General features: G+C 47.7%; 1 protein-coding gene across 6 annotated transcripts in view; it reads left to right on the top strand.

Moving 5' to 3' along the window:
* CAB39 (calcium binding protein 39) overlaps window positions 1-21,729 on the top strand; it is an 87,636-nt gene extending 65,907 nt beyond the window's left edge. For all 6 annotated transcript variants that reach the window (XM_042950454.1, XM_042950455.1, XM_042950456.1 and 3 more), the window contains 5 exons: window positions 4,228-4,396; window positions 11,474-11,533; window positions 14,361-14,426; window positions 18,414-18,557; window positions 19,158-21,729. In XM_042950454.1, the coding sequence (XP_042806388.1) occupies window positions 4,228-4,396; window positions 11,474-11,533; window positions 14,361-14,426; window positions 18,414-18,557; window positions 19,158-19,346 (628 nt within the window). In that variant the 3' untranslated portion in view covers window positions 19,347-21,729. The remainder of the gene's footprint in view (window positions 1-4,227; window positions 4,397-11,473; window positions 11,534-14,360; window positions 14,427-18,413; window positions 18,558-19,157) is intronic.
* The last annotated feature ends 6,095 nt before the right edge of the window (window positions 21,730-27,824 follow it).

A 27,824-nucleotide genomic window follows, 5' to 3' on the forward strand; every position in this document is an offset into this window, starting at 1 on the left:
TGCTTTGTACCTGTTTGTGTCCACTCACCAACCGACGTGGCTGGTAATTGACAGCGCATTTAACTACTGGACTAGTAAGCAGGCATTTGTGGTAGTCTGTCAGTATGAAAAAAACAAACAAACAAAAACCAGAAAAGCCTAAAAACCGAAACCTCAAAAGAAGACCAGTCCTCTTCTCCCTCATCAGTGAGCCTCCCCGATCGGCAGGGTCACCGTATTGCTTCACACAGGAGTTGTTCGCCAGCTCTGGGTCTGGTGTGTATCTGTTTGTCCCAGTGTTGGTGCTGTTCTATTAACTTGGCGGACAGGCGTTTTACTGGCACGACTGTTGGCGTGAATCAGCTTGCTCTCCTACCGCTCGCATCGTAGCTTGCCTCCCTCTGATTCACATCTCTGTGGTTTAACACTTCCCCCAAGTTCAAACTTGTTTAGACAAAGCATGAGTCAGTGCATGTGTTTGATGCCAGCATTCTGTTTCCTTCATTCTGTTTCTAAATCTCTGTTGGTTGCTTCTTCAGATGTTGCCATACAGAACTTTTGGCATCTCATTTTTTGTTGTTACCAATCCAGAGTTGTGTGTGTAAGCATGTAGTGAGTAGTTTGAAATTTTGGTGTTTTTAGAGCACCTTCCAGATGCCTTTGTGTATTTTTAAACTGAGTATTTCCTTTTCCGTAGAAAGCAGTGGTGGTTAAAAATCATAAATTAGTTGGCCTGTGTTTTCGCTTAAGAGTAGCCAAAAGAACGATATAAACGTTGTTAAAGTAAGAATTTTAAGGTACAGTTTATCTTTAAATTATCTTTTTCTTAAAAGTTGACAGCTCTCACGTGAGTGGCTGCAGCAGAAACGTCCGCCAGGGAGGCGAGGAGAAGCCCGGGCGGTGCAGCTGGTGCCGGTGCCCGTGCCCGCCAGCGCCTGTCTCCCCGTCCCGCGTAGCCCTTAGAGTGGAAACTGCGCAGAGAACTGGAGGGAATAAAATAGCCATTTCCTACCCGTCACCCAGTGCGGACGGTTGTTGACATTCTGTCGTTATTACTTCACACGCTTTGCCTCCTTTTTTCCCTCCTCACACATAAGATTCCTTCAGCGTGCGTCCCCAGTACATAGTGCACCCCAGGATTTTTTTTTTCCCCTAGCATACTCGCCATACCATTTACAGACCTAACATTGTCTTGTACCCAGTGTTCAGATGTCCCTGATTTTCACACACAAAAATGTCACTTTTCAGTTAGTTTGTTTAAATCCAGTTCCATGCGAGGTGCACAAACTGAATTTGGTTAATATGACTCTTACACCTTTTTTTTTTTTTTTTTTTTTTTTTTTTATGCCATTTACTTGTTGAAGCAACGGGGTCATATCTTTGTAGAAAAATCACATATTTTGAATTTTACATCCCTGTGGTTTCATTTAACATGTTCCTTTGTCCTCTTTTCTCTTAAATTGGTGATCAGGTCGTTATGAACTCCAGTTGTGGGGTTTTTAAAAATATACTTGGTGTGTTTCAATCCATCACAGTCACGATGTCCAAATTTTTATATCCAAATTGCGTCATCTTGGGCCATCGGGAAGCTCCTTCAGATTGGCTCTTGTGTCCTTTTGGCAGGACCCCATCAGTCTTTGATAGCTTCCTTGCTTTCTGGCACAAGACGTCCCGTGCTGATTTTGTACAGATTCCCGCCTCAGACCTGGAAACAGCCATTTCTTCAAGGAGCCTTGTGAGCTACCTTTTAAGGTTTTTGTACTTCACTTAACGAGTCTAGACTCCTCTCCTGCAGTGTGACCACTGTGTAGGCCGTAAGTGCTTTGACGTTAGCCATCCGGCGGAGTCACTGTGCGTTTCAACATAGGCTTGTCGCTAGTGTTAGGCTGCATCTGGAGGCAGCAGTTTTTTCCCCCGGTGACTTAAATGTGAATGTGCTCTCCACTCTGGTGCTAACAGGTTGTACAGCATAACTGTTTGCCTTGTACTCGATAGTTTATGGCTTAGTCATTTAAGACAAGCTTGAAAAACCACTCAAAACCTGCCCAACTTGTTGTACCAAACTGTCTTACTCTTGTCTTTCCGGTCTCCTGCTTGTTAAATTCAGATCAGCGAAGGTGAATTGTTTGACCAGCCACTTTGTGGGCAGACACTGTAGTCACCCAAGCGCCAGTCAGCCTGCTAGAAGCTGTGCCATAAGTGATCCAAAGGAGTCATTTCTTGAGGCTCTGTGATGAACCTGTGTGTAACAGAAGGATAACACTGCAGATAACGATTAGGACTGTGGGATAACAGGGGGTGCGGTGTGGGTTTAGTCAATAAGGCAAGGGTTGGTGGAAGAGGTGAGACTAAGGATTGAAGTTCCAGAGGGTTTAGAATTCTAGTAGAAAAAAGGAGAGTGGGTCCAGGGACAGGAATGAACATGGTGATTGGCAGCAATAGGGAGATAACTGGAGTGCTTGATGGCAGAATGGGCGGTGACGTTTTCCTGAAGGAGCGGATCTCATGAGCCTGGACGTTTAAGCCCGGAAGTTTGTCTTTATTTGATGGGCAGGAGAAATCATTTTGAACTCCTCAACTGGAAATGCTCTTGATCTACTTGTGTGCTGGGTAAATTCGTTAAGACAGAGCTTAAGCAAAGATGCTGGTTAGGGAGCACTTACCTTTCTCTAGGTGTGGGTTAATGCAGCCGTGGGAATGGATGAAAGGAAATGAAACTAAAATGTTTCAAAGAAGTCTTCCCGAGGACCAGTGGTGGCTCTAAAGATGGAAGCTTTGAGAAGAGACGAAGGCGGGAGGTTTGAACTGTTCTGTCCAGTGCAGTTCTTCCAAGCTGCAGGCGGTCATTTCATTTTGCGTTAACTTAACACGTAAAATTCAGTCCCTCGGTCAAACTAGCCAGATTTGGAGTGCTCAGTAGCCACGTGTGGCTAGTAGTAACTGCAGCTCTAGGACGCTTCCGTTATCGGACGAGGAGGTTCTGCAAGACCTTAGACCCGGTTTCTGAAACCACATCACGGTGCCAGAAAACAGAAATGAGGAAGCAGGGGAGGGCGGCTGTTCTGTGGAGGGAGAAGAGATACGAATTTTGAGATGTAGTGCTGCGGTAGACCTTTCACTGAAAGTGTCCAGTGGCAACAGAAAATGCCTGACTAGGGTCCAGGAGCAGACCTGAGCAGGGATTTAGGAGTCGCGGGGGGGGGGGGAGGGGGCATGCCCCACCACCAGCAGGCTGGCGGCACCGGAGGGATGCCCTCGGCCAGGCAAGAAAGAGGAACAGTCCGAGGGGTGGAAAGGAGAACTGAGAGAGCTTTTTCTTTCCTTTTCCAAAGACAGAGATGCAGAGGTCAGCACCATTGGGACACTAAGTAGTGGAATTTATGTCATGAGAGAAGTCTGTTTCGGCCAGGAGGAGGTCCTTGCTAGTTGGATGTGGGGAAATGCAACGAGCACGGGAGGGTAGAGGGGACGCCGCGTGGGAAGGACACGTGGCCAGCACGTGCAGCCCAAGAGGCAGTGGGGGGGTTGGGGGCGGTGGGGCTGAGAGGAAAACGGGGCTCCTTCCTGACAGAGGGGAGACGCAGCCATGGGTGCCGAACAGATGCCAGGGCGTCCCCAGTACCCACTGCGAAGTCCCGCAGGGCCTCCTCGACAAGCGCTCTGTGACCGCAGGGTCAGGCCTTCGGCTTCGTAGGCTTGGCATTGCCAAGAGCCTTGGAGGCGCTGTTTTGAGTATTGACTTGAAACAACGAAGTAAAAATGCTGCATGTTTGATAGACCTATGTAGATACTCTGAGTTTGGGAAACGATTTTGTTTGTTTCCTGTTGTGTTTTTTTAATTCAGCTTTTGGGTTTTCTGAAGTCTTGACGGCACCCCACGTAAAACGAATTCGTTTGGGGGTGTGACCCCGAATACTTCTCCTCAAATCTTTTAGCTTCAATAAGGAATGTTTATTTATGTGATCACTCCCATGCCTTTTATTTTTCTTTGGGTTGAAGCAGTTGTTGCCAGCTAGGTGTGTGTGTGTATGTGTGCGTGTGTGCACACACGTGCGTGCGCACACCCTCTGGGGTAAACCCACTTGAGCTCACCACACCTGCTGTGACAGAGATGCCTTTTGTAACCCACTCTGGTCACTTAATTAAGACACATCTCAACTTCCTGTTCTAAAAATGTGAACGGTTAGTGATAGGGGTTTTGAAACAGCAATCACGGTTGGTTTGTTGTTGTTTTTTTTCGTTTTGCAGGTATGAATCTCCAGAAATAGCTCTAAATTGTGGGATAATGTTAAGAGAATGCATCAGACATGAACCACTTGCAAAAATCATTCTGTGGTCGGAACAATTCTATGACTTCTTCAGATATGTCGAAATGTCAACGTTTGACATAGCTTCAGATGCATTTGCCACATTCAAGGTAACATAAAAACTGTAGAATTCTAAATATACTTGTGAGATTAACCAGTTTGCTGTTCTTTCCTAAACGTCTAACCTCTGAGTCTATACCCGTCTGCCCTCTAGCGGCAAGAGAGAAGATCTGCGTTCTGTGTGTATGTATGACTTAGGTGTGTGCAGTAGAGTCACAGCTTCGACAGGGTGGGAGGGTTAGATTGCAAACTCTGTCTAAAAGTACGGGCAGTATGGTCACAAGTACACTTTTCTGTGAACATACTCATCAGCCGTGGTATGTTGATACACAGTGTGTGGGACAAACGAGTTTTTCTCCTGTGTTGGAACGTACTGTCGCAGTTGCTTTGGTTAAACACCAAGCCGTTGTCTTCTGTTCAGGGCCATGCTAATTTGGGGTATGCGTGTCTTGAAATATTAGAAGCACAACCAGGGCAGAAGTTTCCACACTGTGGACAGGCCCTGGGGAACAACGGACTTAGCTCTCCGTCCCATGTTCATGCCAAAGCTTATTTATTGAACGCTCGGGGCAAGGGGAGCAGAATTGCCTGCCCTGTTCACGTTTTTATGTGGCCTCCCTTCCCAGGACACCCTATCGCCCTGTTCTATATTTGTATAAATTAAACGCACCTAGGATTCAATAGCACTGTACAACATGCAGATTTTTGTTTTGAATTGCAAGGTTCTGTGCTGTTTACGGTAAATAAAGCGGTAATATTTGTTAGTGTTCCTCACAATGAAAGTACGCCTTTATATGTTACGTTCCCTTATATAAAATGTCTGACCTCATAGGTGACTATTTAGAACCTCTACTTTAATCAGGATTTAACATACTAACCTGCAGACAGCTATGCTCAGGAACCATGGACACTCTTAGGGTGAGAAGTAGCCACTTCCTCGTGAGGGTCAGTTTTATGAGGGTAAAGAGCCCTTGAGATAATGAGCATCCGCCTTGGTCTCTAGGTAAAATATGTCCCTCACAGTGAATGAACACCCTTAAAACAGGATGAAAACCTGGGGACCTGGCCATTAGGGTTTCACCTGGAATGAGAATAAGGTAATAGCGTGAGAAGTACCCGAGGATTTATTTTCCTGAAACTATTAAAGAGGATGTCAGAAGCCTTAGGTAAGATCTCAGATATTTATATGTCAATTTATAAAGCAGAATGAAATGAATTCGAGATTATAACATAAAGTGACAAATCTGATGTCTTTGTGTCACTGCATTTTGGGGCTAGGACTCATAATCAGGATATATTGGTGGAAGGGGATGCTCCATTGAAAAGCAGCAGGCCTGTTATGAAGGGAGGTGTGGTAATACCACCTGTTGGGAAGAGATCCTGTGTAGAAAGCAAGCCATGAGCTGCGAGCGGCCACTCTGGGAGAGGTGGGGGTGGGGTGGGAAGGAGAGGAGTGGGGGGGGGGCACAGTCGTACCTCCCGGCCCAGCGGAGTGCTCGATGCCATGCGCCTGGCGCAGGTGGCACGGCTGGCTGACGGGAAGGGAGACGTGTTAACACTGTGCCAGAAATGTGATTCACAGAATCTGACAGTCTCGATTGGCCTTGCTGATAATTTCATTATCAGCCCTCAGTTAGGGCTGCTTCTTTGAATTCCATTCTCCCCAAGGAGAAAATGGTGGTGATGGAATCACTGTGGGTAAATCAACCCTGTCAGCTCATGTTAAGCCAGAGAGGAAAAGACTGGGCAGAGCCAGGCAGGTAGTGTCTCCCTGAAGAAGGGAAGCTTTCAAAGATGGTTCAGGATTCGAAGGATGGACTCTGGAAGAGACCGTGTTTGTTGGGAAGCTGGCTTGGCTTCTGTATCTCAGCCACTCCTGATTACATAGAAAGGGCAGCACTCCCTAAAGAGGCCCCTGAACAGAGAGCTGCCCAAGACAAAATCAAGCAGAGCCCAGACCAAGACGACATGTGAGAGAGAGAGGCACGGGACCTATCAGAACACACCTTCCCTCCCCATCCTTCCGAGAGGGAACCCGGTCAGAGCGGTGAGAGTCTGATAGCCTCACGCCAAAGGTGCTTAGGGGGAGGAAGAACTCTCCTGTCCTGGTTTGCTGGCGTCCTTTTTGAGAGAATATTTGCATAACGGAAAAGGAGGGTAGATCCGGGGCTCGCACTCTCCTTGAAGAATGTGACCAGACCCGTCTCCCCAGAAACTGCACTGTGCACAAAAAAATTTGAAGAAATGCAGCTCATCCATAAACTTGAATTTACAAATCTGTGGAATGGGTGCTGGGTCTCAAAAGGAAATTAAAACTACCCCCTCTGAATTAAAACTAACGAGATCCGTAGCTTGAATGAATGTGTACTGAGATAGTAACTCAGTGGCCAAATATTGTTCGTGATTTCTTTTTTGAGGACTTGAGACGGGAGGGGCATCAGAAGGCCAACAAATATATTTCCAATTTTTCCAGAGTAAAAGAAGGTAGATTCCCCAGAGAGGCTGGTGGAGCTTGGAGCTTGATGTTTTACCTGTGTAAGGTTCTAGAAAGTGTTTCTAAAGAGATGATATCTGAGCATTTTGGAAAGGAAACCGTGTACCCACAGCCAGCATGGATTCACGAAGAGTAAGTTCAGTCATATTAATCTCATAGTTGCCAGTAGATGAGGGTACTCAGAGTGTGGCTGCCTGGGTTCGGTTCCCGGCCCTGCTGCGGATTTAATCTCAAGCTCTTCATCTGTTAAAATGGAGGTAAGAATACTAGGATGTCAGGGCACACACTATGTGTGGAGCAAACAGCAGCTATTAGAATTACTCCTTTATAACTATGAGGATATACTGGATGTTAAATAATTGTACAGATCTGTTTCGATGGAATCAATGAAAAGACAGGAGCTAGGTAGAATTTCAGTGTAGTGATTTACATCTAACTAAAGGTCATATGCATAAGGTGCTGCAAAATGGATTGCCATCACCCTGGAGAGAAATTTCTAGTGGATTTCCAGTGGGCTTTGTCTCAGTCCAGCTGAACATTTTTATTAATGACTTAGATAAAATGTGACAAGACCTACAACTTCTCAAAGGTATAGGTGAGAACTACAAAGGGAAAGACAGCAGACCGCGGTAATCCTAAAATAAGGCTTCAGAATGATCCAGAGAGGCCAGAATGGAACAGAACAAACTGACGTCTTCCACTTGAAGACCCAACTCTATAAATAAGGGATGTGGGAATAAGGCATAATAATATAGTCAATACTAAATATAATAATTGCTAAGTATAACAATTACTAAAGTGCAGGCAATTCCATACCCTACTCAACCAACTCTCTGGGGGAGGTATTTTTACTATCTCCTTTACAGAGAAGGAAACTGAAGCCTAGAAGTATTGGGTGAGGTCAGGCAAAAAATGGGAGGCCAGAATTTGAACCCAGGCAGTCTGCCTACAGAGCCCACTCTGAGTACACAGAATTCTGAATACGTGCAGTAAAAATTAAACAGTATGATGATGCTGCCCCAGAGCTACATGTGACCATGTAGTGTGTGACCTAAGGAGCTGTTGACGGTCTGGCCCCACTATGAGCCATTAAGGTAACAGCACATAAATGTGTTCCGTTCCAGGCGCTACACTGTAAGAGGCACATAGACAAATAGATGGCTTTCAGAAGACAGTAGATGGTGAGGGGGACTCAGATCCTGTCTTTCGAGGAGTGGTTAAAGGAAGTTGGACGTATTTAGCCTGGAGAAGAGAAGACTCGGTAGGGACTTGCCGTGAGAGCACTTCATGTATGTGGAGTTGGGGTCCTATAGAAAGTGGGTTGAACCTATTTCTGTCGGCTCTGACAGTTTCTGGAAATAACCTGGGGACAGGTTTGACTCTAGCACAGGGAGAACTTTCTGTTAAGAGCTCCAAAAGTGAACCACACACATTTGGTAGAGTTGAGTCTCTCGTCCTGGTACATGGTCAAGCATCAAGGAAGAAATTGGGCCAAACAACTTGCCAGGGCTCTGTGAAATCGAGCCCCGGGGTCAACAGCATTTCTTCAGGGATCCCAGGACTGTCCTTGCAACATGCTGTTTGAGTCCCAGACCCACTTTTAGGAATCTTTCTAAATTCAGTGTACCCAGAAGTTGGTGCTCAATCTGCTGGGCTCAGGAGATGACCCCTGTCTGCCAGTGCTACCAGAGCCTTGGATGTACTGGAATTTAGGGAGGTGGGAAATTAGATCCTGCTTCTCCTCCCCACTGCTAGCCGACCCAGCAGTTCGTGGTCTGGGACCATGTGGCACGCTGGAAATTTTGCAGCTCACTTACCACTGACTGCATGACCTTTCCCCCTCATCTTCTCTTCTGTCGGTTTCTGTCCCCGACCCTGGGGGAGCCCTCCAAAGCACGTGGCTCCAGCTCCTAGGGTGAGATTCCTTCTCATCGCTCAGTAGGTAGAGGCTCTGCCCAAGTCCCCACCTCCTCTCTTCCCAGCTTGGAATCAGCCTTTTTCTCTGTGCTGGCTCTCGGCAGTTCTTCTCTCCTACCAGTGTTTCACTCTCCTCTCCAGGCCCTGGTGTGGCCCTCTTAACAAGGGGCTTTCGTCCTGCTGTGCATTGGGGTCCGTCTCCTATGTTAGCCATCTCAGAGCGCCCCTTCGGTCTCTCCTACTCCAAGGCCATTGAGATTTGGTTCCTACATTGGCAGTGGTTTCCTGAGATTCCTGGTCTCTTTAAACCAGATGATAATGAAGAAAATCTTTCCTAGTTGGGGAAACGTTGGAGGTCCCCTTTTCGTGTGTGGCCCAGCTGCGAGGCTCTTGTTCCTACTTGAGATCTATCCTTCAGAGTAGTTTTCTTACTCAAAACTTCACTAAAAATGTATGCACAACGTGTCTAGGAATTTTGCTTTCTAGAGCAATATCTTCTACCTTCCTGTTTCTGAAATTCAACCGTAGTTGAGAGCCATTGTCTCTAAGATCCCCTCCTTTGGCATTCTCTTCTGTCAGATTATGGCAGAGCAGTGAACACCAAGTTCTTTTCTCTGTACTTCCTTCTAGTGGTCTCCAGAATGATTTAGCCACAAAAAAAGTAGAAATGACACAGTCTTATATGGATCCTGACACACTAATCCCTTAATCCGTTTACTCATTTGTTCATTCGGCTCATTCCACGAGTCTGCCTACCCTGTGTCAGGCACTGTTCTTTAGGTGCTGGGGTTCAACAGTGAACCAGACAAACCCCTGCCCTTGAGGTTCCTACACCGGGGGGACCACCATAAGCAGATCGCAGTAGCTATAGAAGGAGGAGGTGCCTTTAATAAGCATGCCTCGTATATTGCCCTCAAGTTCTCATGTCCCTGTCTCCCTAATAGCTGACCCTGTGGGCCAGGACACTAATGTAAATTCTCCTCTCCCCGCCCCCGTCTCCTCCCCCATACTGGGAAGCTTCATGGCATTTCTCTTCCAGCTTCTTGAGGATGCTCAAACTCCAGGTTTTCTAATTTTGTCTATTGAGTCCCCAAGGGGGATTTGGAAAAAATGGCCCAAGAAAGGCATACGATGCGTACCCTATCCAGCAGTTTGAACACCGGTAAATCTTTGGGGTGGAGTTAGAAACCTTCTTAAAAGCATGCTTTAAGGATTGCTTGATGTGATGTTTTCCCAAACCTGTTTCCTGATTTTGTTGGTTCATTCATTTATGTATTAAATATCACACTCTTCTATGTGCTGGGCACTGCATCGGTGCTGGGGGTTCAAAGATTCGTAAAAATAGACATGAACGTGGTATTTATAAAACTTATAGTCTAGCATGGGAGATGGCAGTCATGTAATCTCACAGACGTAAAGACAACTTTGTCCATGCTGGTGACCAGTCTGGAAGCTATGGCAGTGATGTGGGGGCGAGATCCGAAGGTGATCAGTAGGTCAGCAGGCCAAGGGGAAAGCCTGTGTGAGGAAGGCCTTTTGGGAAGGGCAGTAACAAAGTACATGACAGAAGAGCTCCCTGTAGGGTCTCTCGAGACCTGCCAGCTCCCCACAAGGGAACCAGAGCTATAGCATTTTCCACGTGCATTTGGCCATGGGACGTTTCCTCGAACGTTTCTCAGGACCGATCTTACACTTGGACATACCTCAGGAAACAATGGTTCGTTGTGACCTGGGCCACTCAAACACAAACAGCTAAGAGAACAAGGAAAGTTGGTTCGGAGAAAGGGGATTATTGGCACTAACCTCTCCAGTAGGCCGCTCTAAAGGAATTTTATTCCACAATTCACCAAATATTGACCATTGATGCTGTCCTGAGTTCCCATTCTCTTTCCCACGTGGTGAGACCCAGGCTAGTCATTGCTAACTTTTAGGTCCTTGAAGGCAGGGACCACATCTTTTTGTCTTTGGAGCCCCAGCGCCTAGAACTTTACCTGGCACATAGTATATGTTTTCTGAATGAGTGATCCTGGAGTTGTTTTCTGGGAAAGCCACGTGGTGAGGAAGGCAGCTGTACTCCAGGTCACTCTGATGTCTGACCCTACGCTTCGGCAGCCGTGTGCTTACTTAGGAGCTAATGTTCATAACACAATGGGGCTTTTTTGAAACAGTCTGTCTCCGGCAGCTCTTTCTGCCCACGGGTCCTGTCCCTGTGCTTTAGGAAAATCCCCTTTTTGCATCCAAAAAAAAAAGACTTCATTAGATATGAAACTAAATATAACAGAAGTTAGGAGGAAGAAAATGGAACCTCCAGTACTTTTTCTAATGAAAGAAATTCCCTCTTTCCCCTCCAGAAGCAGTATTCTCTTTGATACTTTACCACAATCATTTACTTTTCTTTCACTTTATTGCCATGTTCCCTTTCTTTGAATTTGTATTTCTCTTGCCTTATGTGTTTGTTTTTAAATTTTTCCTTCTAAGAGCTGTAGACCCGTGACCAATCATCACCATCACGATCACAGTTGCCAGTTATTAACGATTTTATTTGTTCTTCCGTAGAATCCACATTTTCAGTACAACTCATGTGCAAATGTTTTTAAGTATAGTGAGTTTAACAACAGTTTTTATCAGGTAAAATGGCGTGGCATGTTTTAGGATTCTCTTTCTAAAAGAACTTAAATGCAGAACCGCTGTAAAATAGTGTATTTTCTTTCTCTAGGATTTACTTACAAGACATAAATTGCTCAGTGCAGAATTTTTGGAACAGCATTATGATAAAGTAAGTATATGAAATTCTACTTTAAAATTGTAAGTTTTGTACCAGAAATGAAAGATTGAAATTAGATTGTATCCCAGATACTTATTTTGCATATGTAATGGTTTTAGACGGTGCTGTAATCATTTCTCTACTGAACTAAGGTATTGACTGTTACTTGGTCAGAAGCAGAATTTTTATCTTTTGATTGACACGCTACCCTTCTTTTCTTGCTTTAGGGGAGGAAGTAAAAGCCCTTTGCTGCCAAAGGACAGTATACATTTTTTTTAATATGAAATTTATTGTCAAATTGGTTTCCATACAACACCCAGTGCTCATCCCAACAGGTGCCCTCCTCAATGCCCGTCACCCACCCTCCCCGCATCTCCCACCCCCCATCGACCCTCAGTTAATACATTTAAGATAAAAAGAAAATTATTATCAAACTTGAAGTTTCCCTTCCTTTCCGTCGGCTGCCCACACTGCTGCCACCTCCGGGAGAGAGAGGGGGGCGGCAGCTGCGAGGGCGAGCAGAGCACTTGCCTGGGGAAGCCCTGCTCCTGCCGCTGGCTCCTCGGGGCCATGGCCGAGGCCATTACCCCGGGGATTCAGAAGTCCGTCCTCTTTGTAAAGTGAGGACACTGGACTAGTCCAGCAGTTTGAGTTGCTGTCCGACATCCTGAGCGACATAGACAATTTTGAGTGCCCTTGGCCCGCACAGCAGCCTTCAGGTCCCAGGGTCAGGTGCTCGCCCCCACCTCGCACCAGCTCTGCCCCCGCCGTGCCCAGGGGCGCATCCTTAGGCCGGACCGGCCTGACTTACACGCTTCCCACAGCCCGATGGGTGTTCTTGGAGAAGTCAGGATAGTAACAGTCCGCTTGAAATTCCCGTCTGACCCGCGAGATTTGGCGTGGGTTTTCATTGTTCACTTGTCGTTTGAATTTTTGAAATCTTAGGCACTGCTGATACTTCGTTGTTCACTTTACTCTTCAACTAAATTTCAGTTGTAAGGTTCTCAGAGGCAGAATCTACGCTTTCGAACTGTGTGTTCGCCTCTCCCTCCCACTCGGTAGCATGCAGTGCTGAGTGCATCCCGGTCCCTCGGAGGCAGTCTCAGGAGGGGCTTAAACGTTGCCGGTCAGGTTTTTTTGATTTTCCACCGGGATGTGGTGTGTGTCTTTGTGCGTTGGTTTCAGACGGCAGCACAGTCACCTCACGGGTGCCTTTCTGCAGCAATTAGAAGTGTGGGCTTCGGGCGCCAGCCCCACCTTGTGCTGCCAGACCTTGGGCGGCTGCCTTCGTTCACCCTCTGCCTTCAGGATCTTCAGCCCTAAAAGAAGGCTCGTGATCGCACCTAAGCGTTGTGGCGGGTTGTTGTGAGGATTAAGTAAGAATGTGTGTCGAGTGCCTGAGGGCACTGCCGGAACTCGGTGAGCGGCAGTAAACGTCAGCTCAGTCGGATTGTTTGTGCTACGACATGGCCTCAAAGATTCGAAAGAATCCGACATACCAGTATCTTAGTTTAAAGCCTACCAAAGATACAAACCAATTTCCAAGAAATTTAACTTCGGGCATTGACGTCAGTTTGCTAGTAGTTAATATTACTACAATTATTAACCTTCAGCCAGGTTATCAATAGATGACATTGGTCAACAAAATTTCAGGAATATTTATGTGAGGCAACTAACAGAAATGTGTAGATAATGCAGTCAGATCTGAGGGAGGGAGAAGGAAAGTGAGGAGGCAGGTAATTTAAATTAAACCGGGAGGATTGCTTTTACACAAAATTACAAAATCACACGATCTCAAATCCTGTACACTTCGGCCCTGAGCTTTCTAATAACCGAAAGCACTCAGGGGAACAAAATCAACCGAAAGATGACAACATCTGTAAAACAAAACACATTCTCCCAGGGGCGTTCTCAGGGGGATCTGATCGTGGTGGCCTGTAGCGGATGCAGCCCTCGAGGTGAGGTGACAGAAGTGCAGTTCCCTGAGAGCAGCTCCTCGAGGAGTCCCTGCTCTGCATCACAGCTGAGTGGCTGAGCAGGACCCCTCATGAAGCATAGGCCCCGTGTTAGCAACTGTGGCCTTGGACCCTGTGTCCCTCCTGTCCATTTCCTACCTCCTGCTTTGATCGGCTGCCACGCCTCACCATGCCAGTGACACCGTGCTTGTTAGTGAGCAGCACTGTGTAAATCTGGTGGACATGTGTCACTTCCTAAGTGTGTCACGTTGTGCATTCTCCAGCCTTCACTCATGCTGTGTCCTTCCCATTTTATCTCCTCCCCTTTTCTAAATGAAATCCCTGCTATTATTCAAGATTGAGCCCAAGTCCCACCTTTTCTAGGACACCTACCTATTTGAGAGTGTTGAATTTCTCCTCTTGTCTGGTTTTAATTATTTTCTCCTCTTGCCTGATGCATTGAAAGAATAGGTGACTTTCTCTTTGTCTATATGCTTTGGACTCACTGAACTATAAAAAAAAAATAGGAAATCTTCTAACCTAAAACCAAGAAATGAGACCAGACTCCACCTTGAGCAGACAGCTGGAGGGTAGGAGTTCTGTTTTATGCACGTGGAGTTTGGATGACAGAGGAGGACCAGGTTCCAGCTGTGTGGGCCTGGCCGGCACTGGGCGGGACTCGGTCCCAGGAGCCCCCACTCCTGGAGGTAATCCTCGGGGCGGGGGCCTGAGGGTCTCTGAGCGCCACTGAGGAAGGCTGTGTGAGACAGATGGGCGGGCAGTGGTTGGCCTTCGTGGTGTTAGAAGTTTGTGCTCAAGCTTTTTAAGGTCCTCTGCCAGTCTTTAAGAAAATACTTCCTGATACATGTTTTCTTGTCTTTTAGTTCTTCAGTGAATATGAGAAGTTACTTCATTCAGAAAACTATGTGACAAAAAGACAGTCACTCAAGGTATGGCTGATTATTTTATGTATTTTACTTCTCTTCACCCTGCGCGTGAAATTTGTGTTTGGGGAATGGGAGATATGCTGGTGTGGGTCTTAGACCTTTGAGAGGAAAATACATTTGTCCTTGGTCAGGATTTTTGTGGAAACGAAGTCCAGCTGTGGTCGGCACAGGGCACCTGCCCACCTGCTTGTAAGTGGAGAAATCAACATAGAATATGCAGAATTTTGAAGAGGTCTCTACCTCTTAGCAATGCAGTATTTTAGATTTGGAAGCCTGTTTTTGAAACTTAGACTCATACCAACTAGATGAAGTCTTGGTAGCTGTTGTGCTTCCGGGATGACGCAGGCTGTTGCATGAGGAGGGGGCGGGGCGGCCATGAGCAGTGAAACCTTCAACCGCAGGCAGGTTTGGCCGCTTTGTATCAGACCAGGACATGCATACTTCCATTTGAAATTTAAATTCAAGGGGCGCCTGGGTGGCCTAGTAAGTGCCGGCTCTTGATTTCAGTTCAGGTCATGATCTCACGGTTCGTGAGCTTGAGCCCTGTGTTGGCCTGGTCCATGCGCTGACAGCACGGAGCCTGCTTGGGCAAACTCTCTCTCTCCCTTTCTCTCTGCTCCTCCCCTGCTCATGCACACGCGTACACTTTCTCTCTCTCTCTCTCTCTCTCTCTCTCAATGTATAAACTTAAAAAAAAAAAGTTAAAACTCAGGAACAGGGATTGGCAAACTAGGGCTCATGAGCCAAATCCAGCCCAATGCCTGTTTTTGTAAATAAAGGTTCATTGGCACGTAGATACATTCATTTACTTCTATATCATATAAGACTTCTTTAGAGTATAACAGCAGATTTGAATGGTGGCCACAGAGACTCTATGGGCCTGCCAAGTCTGAAACGTTGACTGTCTCTGGTCCATTACGGAAAGTTTGCTGACCTCTGCTCTAGAAGATTCTCATTGCAGTTAACAAAAGCATACCCCTCACTCTGTCAGTAAGTGGTGCTGACAGGAACTGTAGGTACAGCTCACGAAGGATTGGGGGTGGAAGGCGCAACCCTAACTCGACCTGTACTTTTTGCTGGGTCCACTTCAAATTCTGTCCTGCTCCGAGTCGTTCCTCTCAGAGGTGTCCAAATTCGTTTTGATCGGGACTCCATTCCTGCTTGCCCTCCTGCCAGAGGGAGAGCACTCTTCAAGACCTTGCCTTTCTCTGGGGATTGACTAAAGGACCTCAGGAGCCTCTTTTAGACTTTGTATCCTTTGACTAGAACACTCTCTACCACCCAAATGTCCAAAAGAATCCTTTCCATCTGGCCAGATACTTCCTTCTTTTCTCTTAAGACTAACTCCTACAGTTGGGGACCAGTAATAGACACAGCTTGGAAATATATCACGGCCGAAATGGCCCTTCAGGCTGGGGTGCTTTCTGCTCATTGCCGCTGTTGGGGCCTCGCCACCCAGCCCATCCTGTCATCTCTCCAGGTGCGCTGGCTGGGCGACGGCCGCCGGTAAGGCCAGTCCTTTCATCCTCAGGGGTGGGTGTGGAAATTCTGGCAGCTGTTTCAGGAATTTGTCTTCCCTGTACATCAGTGTACTATAATGTCATATATACTTGTAATATTTATAGTGTAATGTAGGCTCCCCTGTGATTCTCAACACAGTAAAGTGACCTCTTCATATCTGAGGGCCAGGATGCCCTGTCTCCCCAGCAGTCACACGGGGATGAGCAGCTGGATGGAGCCAGTGTCTTCCAAGGCCAAGGAGGCCAGGCAGGACTACCTAGGATAGTAGCTTCCAGGGCCAATACCTCTCACGAGAGGGGGAGGAAGGTAGTGCGTCCGCAAATCAAATTCTGAATCTTGGGGTTGCTTCGATAAGGAGAAGGGCATTCAAGACCTTCTGGCCACTTTGGAATTGCCAACCTGAAAAGGACGGTTAAGACCGCTGTGTGCGAGCCCTCGGTCACGGACATGGGGCCGGTCCCCAGCTCCCGCGGCTCTGTGACACCTCAGGACGCATGCAGCAATTGTGAGAACCAGTGGTACTTTAAACATGGATTTTTACTTGTGCTCTTTTTTTCCAGCTACACAGGCATCAAGTATTCCTATATTTATTTTACCAGCAAATGTGTATTCCCTGTGCAAGACCTCCAACTTTTTTGTTTAGGTCTCAAGAAATTTAAAGAATTACCAGTTATCCTCCTCCAGATAACCAAGTGAGCCATGCTTGGTATTTCTTTGGTTTCTGTGATAGAAAATGAACACCAGGAAAGCTGTACCCCTTCACATGCTTAATAGTAACTTTTGAGTCTTTGTAAGAGTAAATACTTGTTGCTTCTTACCTTGAAAGTTGTATATTTTGGGTTTGTGGGGTTTTTTTTTTAAAGTTTATTTTGAGAGAGTGCATGTGCGCTCACACATGCTGGGGAAGAGCAGAGAGACGGGGTGGGGGTGGGGGGGCGGGTAGAATCTCAAGCAGGCTCTGAGTTGTCAGCGCAGAGCCAGACGCAGGGCTCGAACTGATGAACCGTGAGATCACGTCCTGAGCTGAAATCAAGAGTCGGACACTCAGCCGACTGAGCCACCAGGTGCCCTGATAGTTGTACATTTTGTGATTCAGATTGATGTGAAACCTGAGCTTGAGCTTTTGAATTCTTTCTAGAATTTCATTATAAATCCTAAGTAGAATAGATTTGTTCTCCTGCACATCAGGTTATTTTTTATTTAATATTACATATTACTTATCTAGAGATAGTTGTCTGGAAATTTTCAACTATCTAGGACACAGTCAAGAATCCAGAAAGGAATTAACCAGAGCAATTAATCCAGGGCAGAATAACTCTACTCATGCATTTTCCTTCCCTTAGAGCTCAGTCCATGTCTCTATGTAGACTCCAGTCCCACGGGCCTTGCACATATTCGTGCTTTTATTTCCCACTATGCATGTATCTCAGGAGGTATAGGTACTGTCATCCACTCCCGCTGTGGATGATGAAACTGGGGCACCAGGAAATTAATGTGCTCAAGGTTGCATAGCTTACAGGCAGTGGGGAGCCAGGATTCAAGCCCAGGTGGGCTGATGCAGGGGCCCAGCTTCTGCCTCTGCCTCTTCCTCTGCCCCTGCCCCTGCCCCTGCCCCAGCCCCAAGGACTGCAACTCTACTCCTCCTCCACGGCGGGCATGCTAGACCTCACCTAGAAGCTGACTCACTGACATGAGGAGGTGACTACTGGTTTCAGACGAAGACAGCTAGAGCGAGCAGGGACGGTTGGAAAATCAAGCACCGATGTGGTATATAATGACTCTAGAACTCAGTAAGCCCTGGAGACACAGACATTTTTTTAGCTTAATGTCATTAGTGATGATGAATCATTAAGAAAAAACTAGAGTATCTTCAGGATAGTTTGCTAAAGAAAGAATGAACAGAGAAATACTCATAAACTTTCCTGAATCAGGTATGATAAAAGCATAACTTTGGCGAGTTCAAGGGTAAGTGTGTGGAAACCTTTGGCCCTGAAACACTCTTTCCTGGGAAATCCAAGTAAATAAAATAATTTTAATTAATTACACTAAGATTTGTAGTTAAGTCAAACTTAAAGAATTATCAATAACCTATCTTCTAACCATTTTCTTTGATAGTTTTTTGTTTCCGTTTTTGTTTTTTAATGAGACAACAGGAATGCTTATGTGAAAAGTAGGCTGTGACAGTTTCAGATTCTGGGCCAAATGTGCGCTGGCACGTGTCAAGACCAGGGAGCGGTGTTGGACTCCGCATAGGTTAAGCCCCCAGAAGAACGGTGTACGTGGTCGGGTGGCAGGTGGTGGGCTCTCGGTAGCTTGTAGGTCGTAATTCGGTTCCACTCATCGGTCTTTTGAGTGCCTACTGCCCTGGGCTTAACAGTGATGATTATAAAGTGAATTATTTTTTTAAACTTTGGATTTACTTGAAATCTCGATGATAATGTAAGAGTAATTGTTTAAATGTCTTCTCAGCTTCTGGGTGAACTACTGTTAGACAGACACAACTTCACAATTATGACAAAATACATCAGTAAACCAGAGAACCTCAAGTTGATGATGAATCTCCTCCGAGACAAGAGTCGTAACATCCAGTTTGAGGCCTTCCACGTGTTTAAGGTACAGCATGGGAGCCACAGACAGGATTTCCTTCTCCAGTTGTTCATCTCACTTCATTTACCACTAGCTGTGGTTTTACTAGCTTCGTGTTGGTCATCTGAGCTCCTATTTGTGTAGCACAACATTTGACAAAAACAGACCCAGAAAGGTACACCATCTGCACTGGGGGACAAGGGGAGAATCATTCATTTCTGATGTAGACTACTACTAATCACAAAGTAAAGCATTTTTTAGTGCATTTTTTAATGCTTTTCATGGAGGTTTTAGTACTTGGAATCCATTCTGACTTTCCTTGCCCAGAAATAATTTCTGCCCATTTTATTCTAAAATCAGTCTATATTTTAATACCAAGCTGCAGAATTTCAGAGCATGAATGAATCTGTCAGTCCTTTTCTGTGCTGAAACATGTAATTCTCCACCTCACCACCCCCCCCCCCCCACTTGTAAAATGCAGTCTTCCAAAACAAAATCCTCTGAACCATGACTTGACCACAGGCCCCGGGGAAGCATCGGGCGTGTGCCACGCGTGCCCTGCTGGCTGTGGGCGGACATCTGGGTCTCATCCCTTCCTGCGACTGATGCTGCTTTCTCTCCGTGCAGGTGTTCGTAGCCAATCCTAACAAGACGCAGCCCATCCTAGACATCCTCCTCAAGAACCAGACCAAACTCATAGAGTTCCTCAGCAAGTTTCAGAATGACAGGACCGAGGACGAACAATTTAACGATGAGAAGACCTATTTAGTTAAACAGATCAGGGATTTGAAGAGACCAGCTCAGCAAGAAGCCTAATTTCCAATCAACACCTAAACTAGTAAATCCAGATTCAGCGTTTGCTGTTAGCTATTCAGCATCAGGCACTCTTCTCGGTTCATGAGGAACATTACTGCTAACCTGCTGTTAAGTGAACGGTTTTTCATTTTACCTTTTTTGTTTTTTTTTAGTCCAAGTTGGAGAACGTAGCTGCTGCTTTCTTGCCCACTAGAGCACACGTGGACTTTTTCTTGATCTGTGTGTCGCTTCAGAATTCGAGGACTCTGTTTGCTGTGAGAGTTCTGAACGTGGCTGGCTAGGCTCCTGCAGGCAGATGTGTAGATGACGGTGTGGTTTAGGGAAGAAGGGGGTTGGTGTTTTCAGATTCAACCTGCGTGCTTGCTTTGATCTCTGTTAAAGATCTGAGCGTGGGTTCGTGGTGAGGTTGTACGCCTTCGCTGAAGGAAGATCGAGCAGAGCTGTGTTTGAGATCAGAGGGGAGCTGTATCCAAGGTAGGAGCTTTTGGGGTGGATAAAGTTGGCGTGCGAATGAATCGATAGCAACTTTTCAAAGGCATGAAGCTTCATAAGGTCATGAGGAAATTGTATATATGCTTTTCACAGCTTTCTAGAATTTTTTGACATTTGATTTTCTTGAGACTTGTAAACCTGGATATGTTGAAGGGTATTTGTTAATTTTACTTTTTGGAAGGTATTTTAAACCAGTAGAGCTAACAGTGACACCTTGCGTTTCATTTCAACAATGCTTACAGGTTTCTTTTGTATATAATTCTTAGAATGCTCCTTTCTTTTAAATGATTTAATTTGTACAGCAGAGGAATGTTACTGTATTAGTATGTAACTATTACCTAATATTGAGTTTTTGCAAAAAAAAAAAAAAATGAATGCTCATATGTAATTGAAAGACTTCCGATCACATGAAAATGCTGATTTAACTTTTAAGTATCACAGCATTAAAAGACAAAATGGAAACCAATCCTTTGTATTCAGCTATCTACTGGGGTGCCGTTCGGTAGGCCTGGCACTCAGCCAGCCACGCTTCCCTGCGCAGTATCGGCCTTATTCATTTCATTGAGTCATGAGCTCGCCAGACATGAATGATGCTGATTATGCTAAGTTCATGCTGATTCTTCGTGGGGTTGGGGGGAACCTCTGTAGAGCACCTTTTCTTTCTTAGAGTAAGTAATCCAGTACAATAGTTGTGAAACTGAATAATTAAAACTTTGGCTTCTCTTAGGAAAAGAAGAGCCCCTAGTCATAGGTGTCCTATGGGGAAACTTATTTTGTTTTAATGTCCTGTTCTTTAATGCTGCAAATTATCAGTATTTATAAAGTAACTGATTTTGCACCACTTTGTTACTGTGACCACGGCAGAACGTCTCCTAGAACATATCTATGTCAAGTTCTTAGAATGGTATCTGTTCATCTTAGTGATACGAAGATCACAACTAACAACTTAACAAATCAGAGTTTGCCAGTTTGAATTCAGCATGGCTGTAGCTGATTAAGAAATTTATATAATTACTCTTTGCTAGCCTCTCTTACTAATTGAATTATTTATCAGCCAGCAACATGAGACTCCCAGTTGATGTTTTAAGCATCGGCAGGTTTTCAGACCTCCTGGGAATACCGGCGAGGAAAATAGCTCCAGAAGATATAAATGTGTTTTATCCTATCTCAGTCAAAAGGCAGTCTGCATTATAATTGCTTTTCCTGAGGCTGTCTTTTCCAAAATCTGTGTAAAATAAGTCACGTTTTTCTACTGGAAGTCGGGAAAGCGATCCAAACTCCCGGAAATGAAAAATACCCAAGATACTTAGGAAGGGAACGGGGGACTCGACCGTGAGGAGACGTTCTGGGTCTCGCGGTCCAGTGCTTGGTGTCTGGATTTGGTGCGAAAACATCAGTTACACCAAGTGGCAGAAAAGTTTCCCCGCCAAGCTGGCTCTTAGAACTTGAAACAACAAAACAGCTTCCACTTGGGCGGTGGCACCTGCACTTGTGTGTGGGACACAGCGAGGGTGCAGCACGTCCCGGAGATCGGCGATGTGCCACCATTGCGTTGGGAGCCGGGGATAGTTAAGACCCGTTCTGTTTTTGTTTTCTAACAGAAATGTGAAAACCTTCAAAGGTGAAAAGTTACGATCATTTAATATATTCATATCACCAAAACTATTATACTGGAAGTGGTTTCTTTTTGTGTTACAAAGGTTTAATTTTACATGAGTCAGGTACAGTTACTCAATGTGATTTTTAACCCTTAAAAAAAAAAGGTGGAGATGTATACAGTTGTTAACAGTGCCCTGAAAGCATTTCCTTTCTCCTGAGGAAACGTAAATTTCTTATCAGAATATCTGGCTGGCCCTGTAATTTAAATTAAAAATAAAATTTTGGAGAAACAGCGCTTCCGTTTTTATGGTGTCTTCCAGAGAGTTGCACTTGTGTCTCTGTGAACAGCCCCGTCAGGAGACACCCCGGCCCACATTTTGTCACAAACTAACGGGAAACAGCTAACACACATGCCTTTCTAAGTCCTTTTTCCTATTCAGGGTTTGATTTTGGGTGTCTGGTGCGACTTTCCCTTAAAAGTTACACGACTTTTGGAGTGTTATGCGACCGGGCTCCCAGCTCCCTCGCCCTGCCTTTCACGTGCACGATATTACTCCTTGTTTGATCGCTTTTTTAGACCCTAGCGTTTGGGGAGCGGACCCTTTGCCCATGGCTCTGTGACCCTTTATTATTAACGTTCGAGGGTAAAACTGTACATTCGGCAGGAGGATTAGAAGTTCCAAGGGTGAGATCACAGTGAGGGCGAGAGAGCCCTCTGTCCCCGGGCCGCCTGTGCTGTGGGGTGCACAGCCCTGTCCTCGCTTTTTAATTTAACCCTTGTCTGTAAATGGGATCGCCGCTCTCTGGGGCCGTGGCCTGGGACGTGTCCTTGCCACAACCCCGCATCCGAACACATCTTACTCGTTGCCTATTTCTTCCGGGTAGTTCAGTCCCTCGTCTCCAGAGATGACACGGCCCCGTGAGGTCACACCTTGTGACTTGGCCCTTTCTCTGATCAGACAGGAAGTGGCCACGCTGAGGGCTGGACTTGTGCGTTAGCTCACGTTCTACTTCCCACCGGTCACCTGTCGGTGTCACTTCCCCGCACCAAGAAAAAGCGAGTCTCGGGCTGCTCGGGGGTCAACGTGTAGCCCTTACCCTGCCCTCCTTATTTATATATATTATTTGTAAGGGCCAAAGAAGATCATGACTCTCCAAGCTCTGTGAGGGCTCAGTGCCCGATGGCTTTTTCTGCCATTCCGAGGTCATGAATGAGCGATCCCCTGAGAATTTGCCAGAAATGCCCCCAGACACACTGCCCTTCAGCTACTGCTCGGTTTACAAGCAGCATTCTTCCTCCCCGGCCCTTTGCGGCCTTCCCGCCACTTTCAGAGCCTCGTGCCCTCTCTCCGGCCGTTTTGTTTCTGGAAGGTGTGAGGGACGAGGCCAGACACCCCACACACTACAATCTCAAAGGCCTGTGCGCTGGATCCCAGGAACTAACCCCACAGGGAAGCCTCCCTCAGGAGCCGTCTGAACACCTCTCCACGCTGATGGTCAGCGCCCGCCCGCCTGACCGCTTGTGGTCAGCCTGCGATCCTCCGCGGGGTCTAGAACCCAAGACACGGTCAGTAGGGACAAAGGCCTTCACCGCCTGTCGTGGAGACTCGTCCCTGCCCCGGTTCACGCCGACCGAAGAGGTGGTGATCTTCGCACAAAGCTGTGTCCCCTCACGAGTGGCGTGACGCCTCCGCACGGCGTTTGTTCACAGCGACCGCCGCGGCCCCGCTGGTGTGTGGTTGCCTGCGTGATGGTCCGGTGGGAGCCGACGACCTCGGGCCCCGAGGGCTAGTGCTGGGCTCGTCCCCGGGGACCTGGGGCTCCCAGTACAGGGACAGCCAGGTTTCTAGGTAGGAGGTCGTGTCCTCTATAACGTGCAGTACTTTTTTCTAGGTAGCCCTTCCGGAAGACAGCCACTAGAGATTTAGGGGGAAGATTTCAACTTTTCAGCATTCTCTACCAGACGAACTTCAGCTCCTCAGGACTCCTGTTCCTCGGTAACAAATTTTTATCACCTACGTACTTGGTGATCTGTGGAAATAACACGGTCCTGTTCTGTTCGTCAGCACCTGGGTCTTCGGTTCGGTGGAGATGAAGCGGGGGCAGCGGACAAGGCTGTAGGGGGAGCCACGGGGCCAGCCCAGGGGAAGCTTCCAGACGAGGCCGCGCCCCAGCCGGTTTCCTCTCCTTCCTCCCTGGTGAGCTGCCCCACACACCCCCTTCCACGCTTGAGAGAGATTGACATCTCCCCACCTGACGGTGTCACCTGTGTGGAGAAGGGATGAGGGTCCCCTCGTCCCGGCCCCACTCCTAACCCAAATAGTACCTTCTTGTGCTCTGTTGACTCTGCGAGGGGTCCTCTCCCCGGCCCTCGGGCAGCCCCGCCGTGGACCTCTCCCCGTGGGGAATGAGGCGGGCGGGGTAGGGTCGAGTGCCAGCCCTCAACACATGAACACACAGAGGACCGAGCGGTGCCCCGAGCCTCCCCGTAGCACCCGCTTCTGCCCTCTAGAAGCTACTTACCCTGGGCCAGGGCACCAGAAGGGTGGCAGTTAAGAGTCCCTGGAAGCAGCCCTCGCCCCAGCGTCCTCAGCCGTCAGCTGGGATGGGCGGGGGGAGGGGGGGCTTCCCAGCAGGGCGGAGCCCCAAAACCACAATGTTAGTGGTGTAATGACATACCCTGTATCCGATCTTTTCCCTCCCCTGGCTCCCGTCCCACTCTGTACAGGGGCTTGCTGGGATCAAGTTCCGAATAAATGACCAGTGTTCGAACCCTTGTCCCGGGCTCTGCTGCTGGGGAAACCCAGACTAAGGCACACTCTGTTCCTTTTCCTAACCCTGAGGCACGAGCAGCCACGCCTGTGGTCAGCCGCTTCATGGGTGGGGCCCCTCTTAGAAGAGCAGGACGTGGAACAACCAAGCTGTGCCGCCCGCCCTTCAGGTCACACGCTTCCCGTCCCTCTCGCCTCCATATTCAGGAGGCGCCGTGGCCACAGCGTGTGTGGCAAAGCCGGACACCAGGTACCTGTGGCCCCAGACAGGCCGCAGACCTGGGCCTCCCGTCGGTGCCCCGGGGCCCCCCCAAGCCCCGTCAGCCGACGCCCCTGCCCCCAGACACTTCTCTTTCCAAAGCAGCTGGACAGGCCCTGCCACTGCTCCGAAATTGTTCTTCCTGGTCATCAAAAATACTAGCAGAACTGGAAAGAAGACTCCCGGTTCCCTCATGCTCTACCTCCTTCCAGAAAAGACTTTTTTGAAAAGTGTAGTACGCATAACCTTACGAAATGGCTGCGCCATTGGGAACTGGGGCCGGAGTTGGCAGACGTCCGGGTCTAGGCTAGAACTGGCCAAGGGGTCAGGGGTCCTGCCTTGGCCCCCAGCCAGAGGGGCTCCCTGCCTTGCTGGGCCTCCTCAGCTGGCCCTCAACCACTCAACTTTCATTTCTCTAAGTATCCATTGGGTGACAGTAGAGTTCTTTGTTTCCAGCTACAGCCGAGGCTGGGGACGGGGCATTCCTAGAGCGTACCAGACTCGGAGACCCGGAGAGCTGGAGACCCCGAGACCCCGTGGCATTGAGAGCCCACCTGTCCCAGCTTCCCACGTGCCGTCTTGAGCAAAAAAGAGAGGGCAGTCAAGAGAGGTAAACAGAGACGGATAGATGCGTGATACACACGTAATGTCTGATGTGGACAGTAAAGTGTGAAGGGCAGAATTTAGGTGGTGGGTATATGGCTGTTTGGTTTTGAAGCAGCTTTATTGTCTGAAAGAATTTTAGAGTTGCAGAAAAAAAGGCAAAGATGATACAGGGAGTTTCCATATCCACCCTGCACCTGGTTTCTCCTATTATTAACGTCGTAAATTAGCGTGGTGTATTTGTCATAATTAATGGACGAATATTGATGTCCTACTATTAATATGTGAAAGTATTATTAATACTTAAAGCGCATCCATTACTCAGATGTCCCTAGTTTTCCCTTTCCCTGTGCCGGATCCCATCCAGGACCCCACGATGACACTTACTAGCCCTCCTGTGTCGGTAGGCTCCTCTTGGCTGGGCAGTGTCTCAGACTCTGCGTGTTTTCCATGACAGGCACTTGGTAGAATCCCCCACAGGTGGGATCTGATTATTTCTCTCCTGATTAGGAGACCACCCAGAGAGAGCGCTGCCCTCATCACAGCTCATCAAGGGTGCGCGCAGCCCCGTGACTCAATCCCTTGATGTTGACCTTGATCACCTGGTGGAGACGGCATGGTCTGGTTTCTCTGCAGTAAAGCTGCTCGTTCGCTTTCCCTCTTTCGAGTCTGTCCCCAGGAAACAGTTGCTATGTCTGCCCACACTCAGGGAGTGGGGATTAGGCTCCACTTCCTTGAGAGCAAGTATCTACGTCGATTATTTGGAATTTTTCTGCATGAGATATCTGTCTCTTCTCCCCATCAGATCATTTTCCCCTGTAAAATTCCCTCGTAGTATCTTCTGAACACTTGAAATGTTTTGTAATACAATGGTGGCAACAAAATAAATGATCCAAAAATATTGCCCCGGGGAGGGGGATATACGCCCAGCAGATACCGCTGAACCCCAGGGCCACGTGGCTTTGAGGGATGTGAGGGGACCCAGCAGCACCCACGACCCGTCCTCCGGAGTTCACTCTCCAGCTGCAGCCACCCACGGCCCATGGGCGTCCAACAGCAGTCCCGGATGAGGCGGGCCCAACCCGGAACTCACGTCAGCCCACCTGCCAGGGCACCCCACCCCCCCAGCCCCTCCAGCCCTGGTTCCTTAAGTCAACAATCATCCTGGACTTCCTGCCTCATCGGCTACCCCCTCCTCCCATCCAGTCGACAGCAAATCCTGCTTGGCTCCGCCTTGAGATGTGTTGGTCTGGGACTTGCAAATCAGTCATCCTTACGATAATTATAACAAGCATTCTCAAATCGGGAAAACTCTCTTCCCTCCTTAGGAAACAGACTTAGAAATTCGATTGCGTGATGATGCAATACGGAAGAAGTATTGATGCGGCACCTGGGTGGCTCAGTCAGTTGGGCATCGGACTTTGGCTCAGGTCGTGATCTCCCGATTCATGAGTTCGAGCTGTCCGCGCGGAGCCTGCTTCTGGATCCTCTGTCCCCCCTCTCTCTCTGCCCCTCCCTTGCTTGTGCTCTCCCAAAAACAAATTATTTGTTTTTTTAAAAGAATGAGTATTGATTTAATTTCTGTTTTGTGGTAACTGGCAGGTAAATATTTGCTGACCTCCATGTGCTAAATCCTCCGAAACCACCCATGTCAACAGAGCCCCACTCTTTCAAGGTTCTCTGTTAACCGCCTACAACCCTCATTAATATTGACTGAGTGATTACCAAGTGTCTACAAGGGCTAACTCAATCCTCAGGACACTCCGATAAGTGGGTCCTCTGGGATCCTGATTTGACAGATGAGGAAACAGGCACAGAGAGAGGTCAAGCAACTTGGCCAAGGCCACACAGCAGCAGGCAGCAGAGCCAGGAGTGGACCCGGCAGGCAGTACCTCTTCTTTAGTCCGACATTCCACACGCTCTTCCAGCTGCCTGCCTTCCTCCAAAAATCATCAGTAAGCAGATAATTGAGGCCCAGTTGTCACCAGCTGCAGCCCAACACCTAACCTTTACTGCTCACCTGCTTATACCCATCAGCCTCTCTCCCACATGTTTGCCTTGAGCCCTTCTTTCCAGTTTATCTCTTAACTCAGGCAAAGGACCAGACGGGCACAGCATCCTCTGATGGAAACCCACACTACCCTTCAAGCCATAACCGCCCGGACGGACCGAGAGCTCAAGCGGCCCAGACGGCCCAGACCAGTTTGAGCTCAAGCCCTGACTTCCACCTGCGCAGATGGACCGTGGAATGGCCCACGAGTGACCCAGTTACCTGTACCTCATGACGATACTGAAGTCCCCACCCGAAGATAAACACGAGCCTCACTTACATCACACTGTGTGAATAGGCACGTTTCCTCACGGTGCATGCGCGGCCCTACGCCCTCCACATACGATGACGCCCTCCCCTTTCTAAATATTCATCCTAACCCTAAATAAAGGAAACCCACTCACCCCTGCCGGGGAGTCAGAGCTTCAGAAGTTATTCCCTGTGATTTCTGTATCTGCTTTGCGAGACAACTCACCTGGTGTACTTTCTACCTGTGACCCCCCCACCCCAGGAGCAAAATGAACAGTAGCAAAGGGGGGGGGGTGTCTCAGAATCCCTCCCACTCTGATCGCCTGTTTAACAGCAAAGCAGCTATTCGTCTGGCACTCTCCTTGTACGTTAGACTGGAGTGTTTTACCGTCATAGGCTCCTGGAGCCCTGTGACGCTCCCAGCCCCGAGGTGCTCCCACCTCCGTGGTTCTCCC

The sequence above is a fragment of the Panthera leo genome, chromosome C1 (genome assembly GCF_018350215.1).
Source record: "Panthera leo isolate Ple1 chromosome C1, P.leo_Ple1_pat1.1, whole genome shotgun sequence".
NCBI classification, from domain to species: Eukaryota; Metazoa; Chordata; class Mammalia; order Carnivora; family Felidae; genus Panthera; species Panthera leo.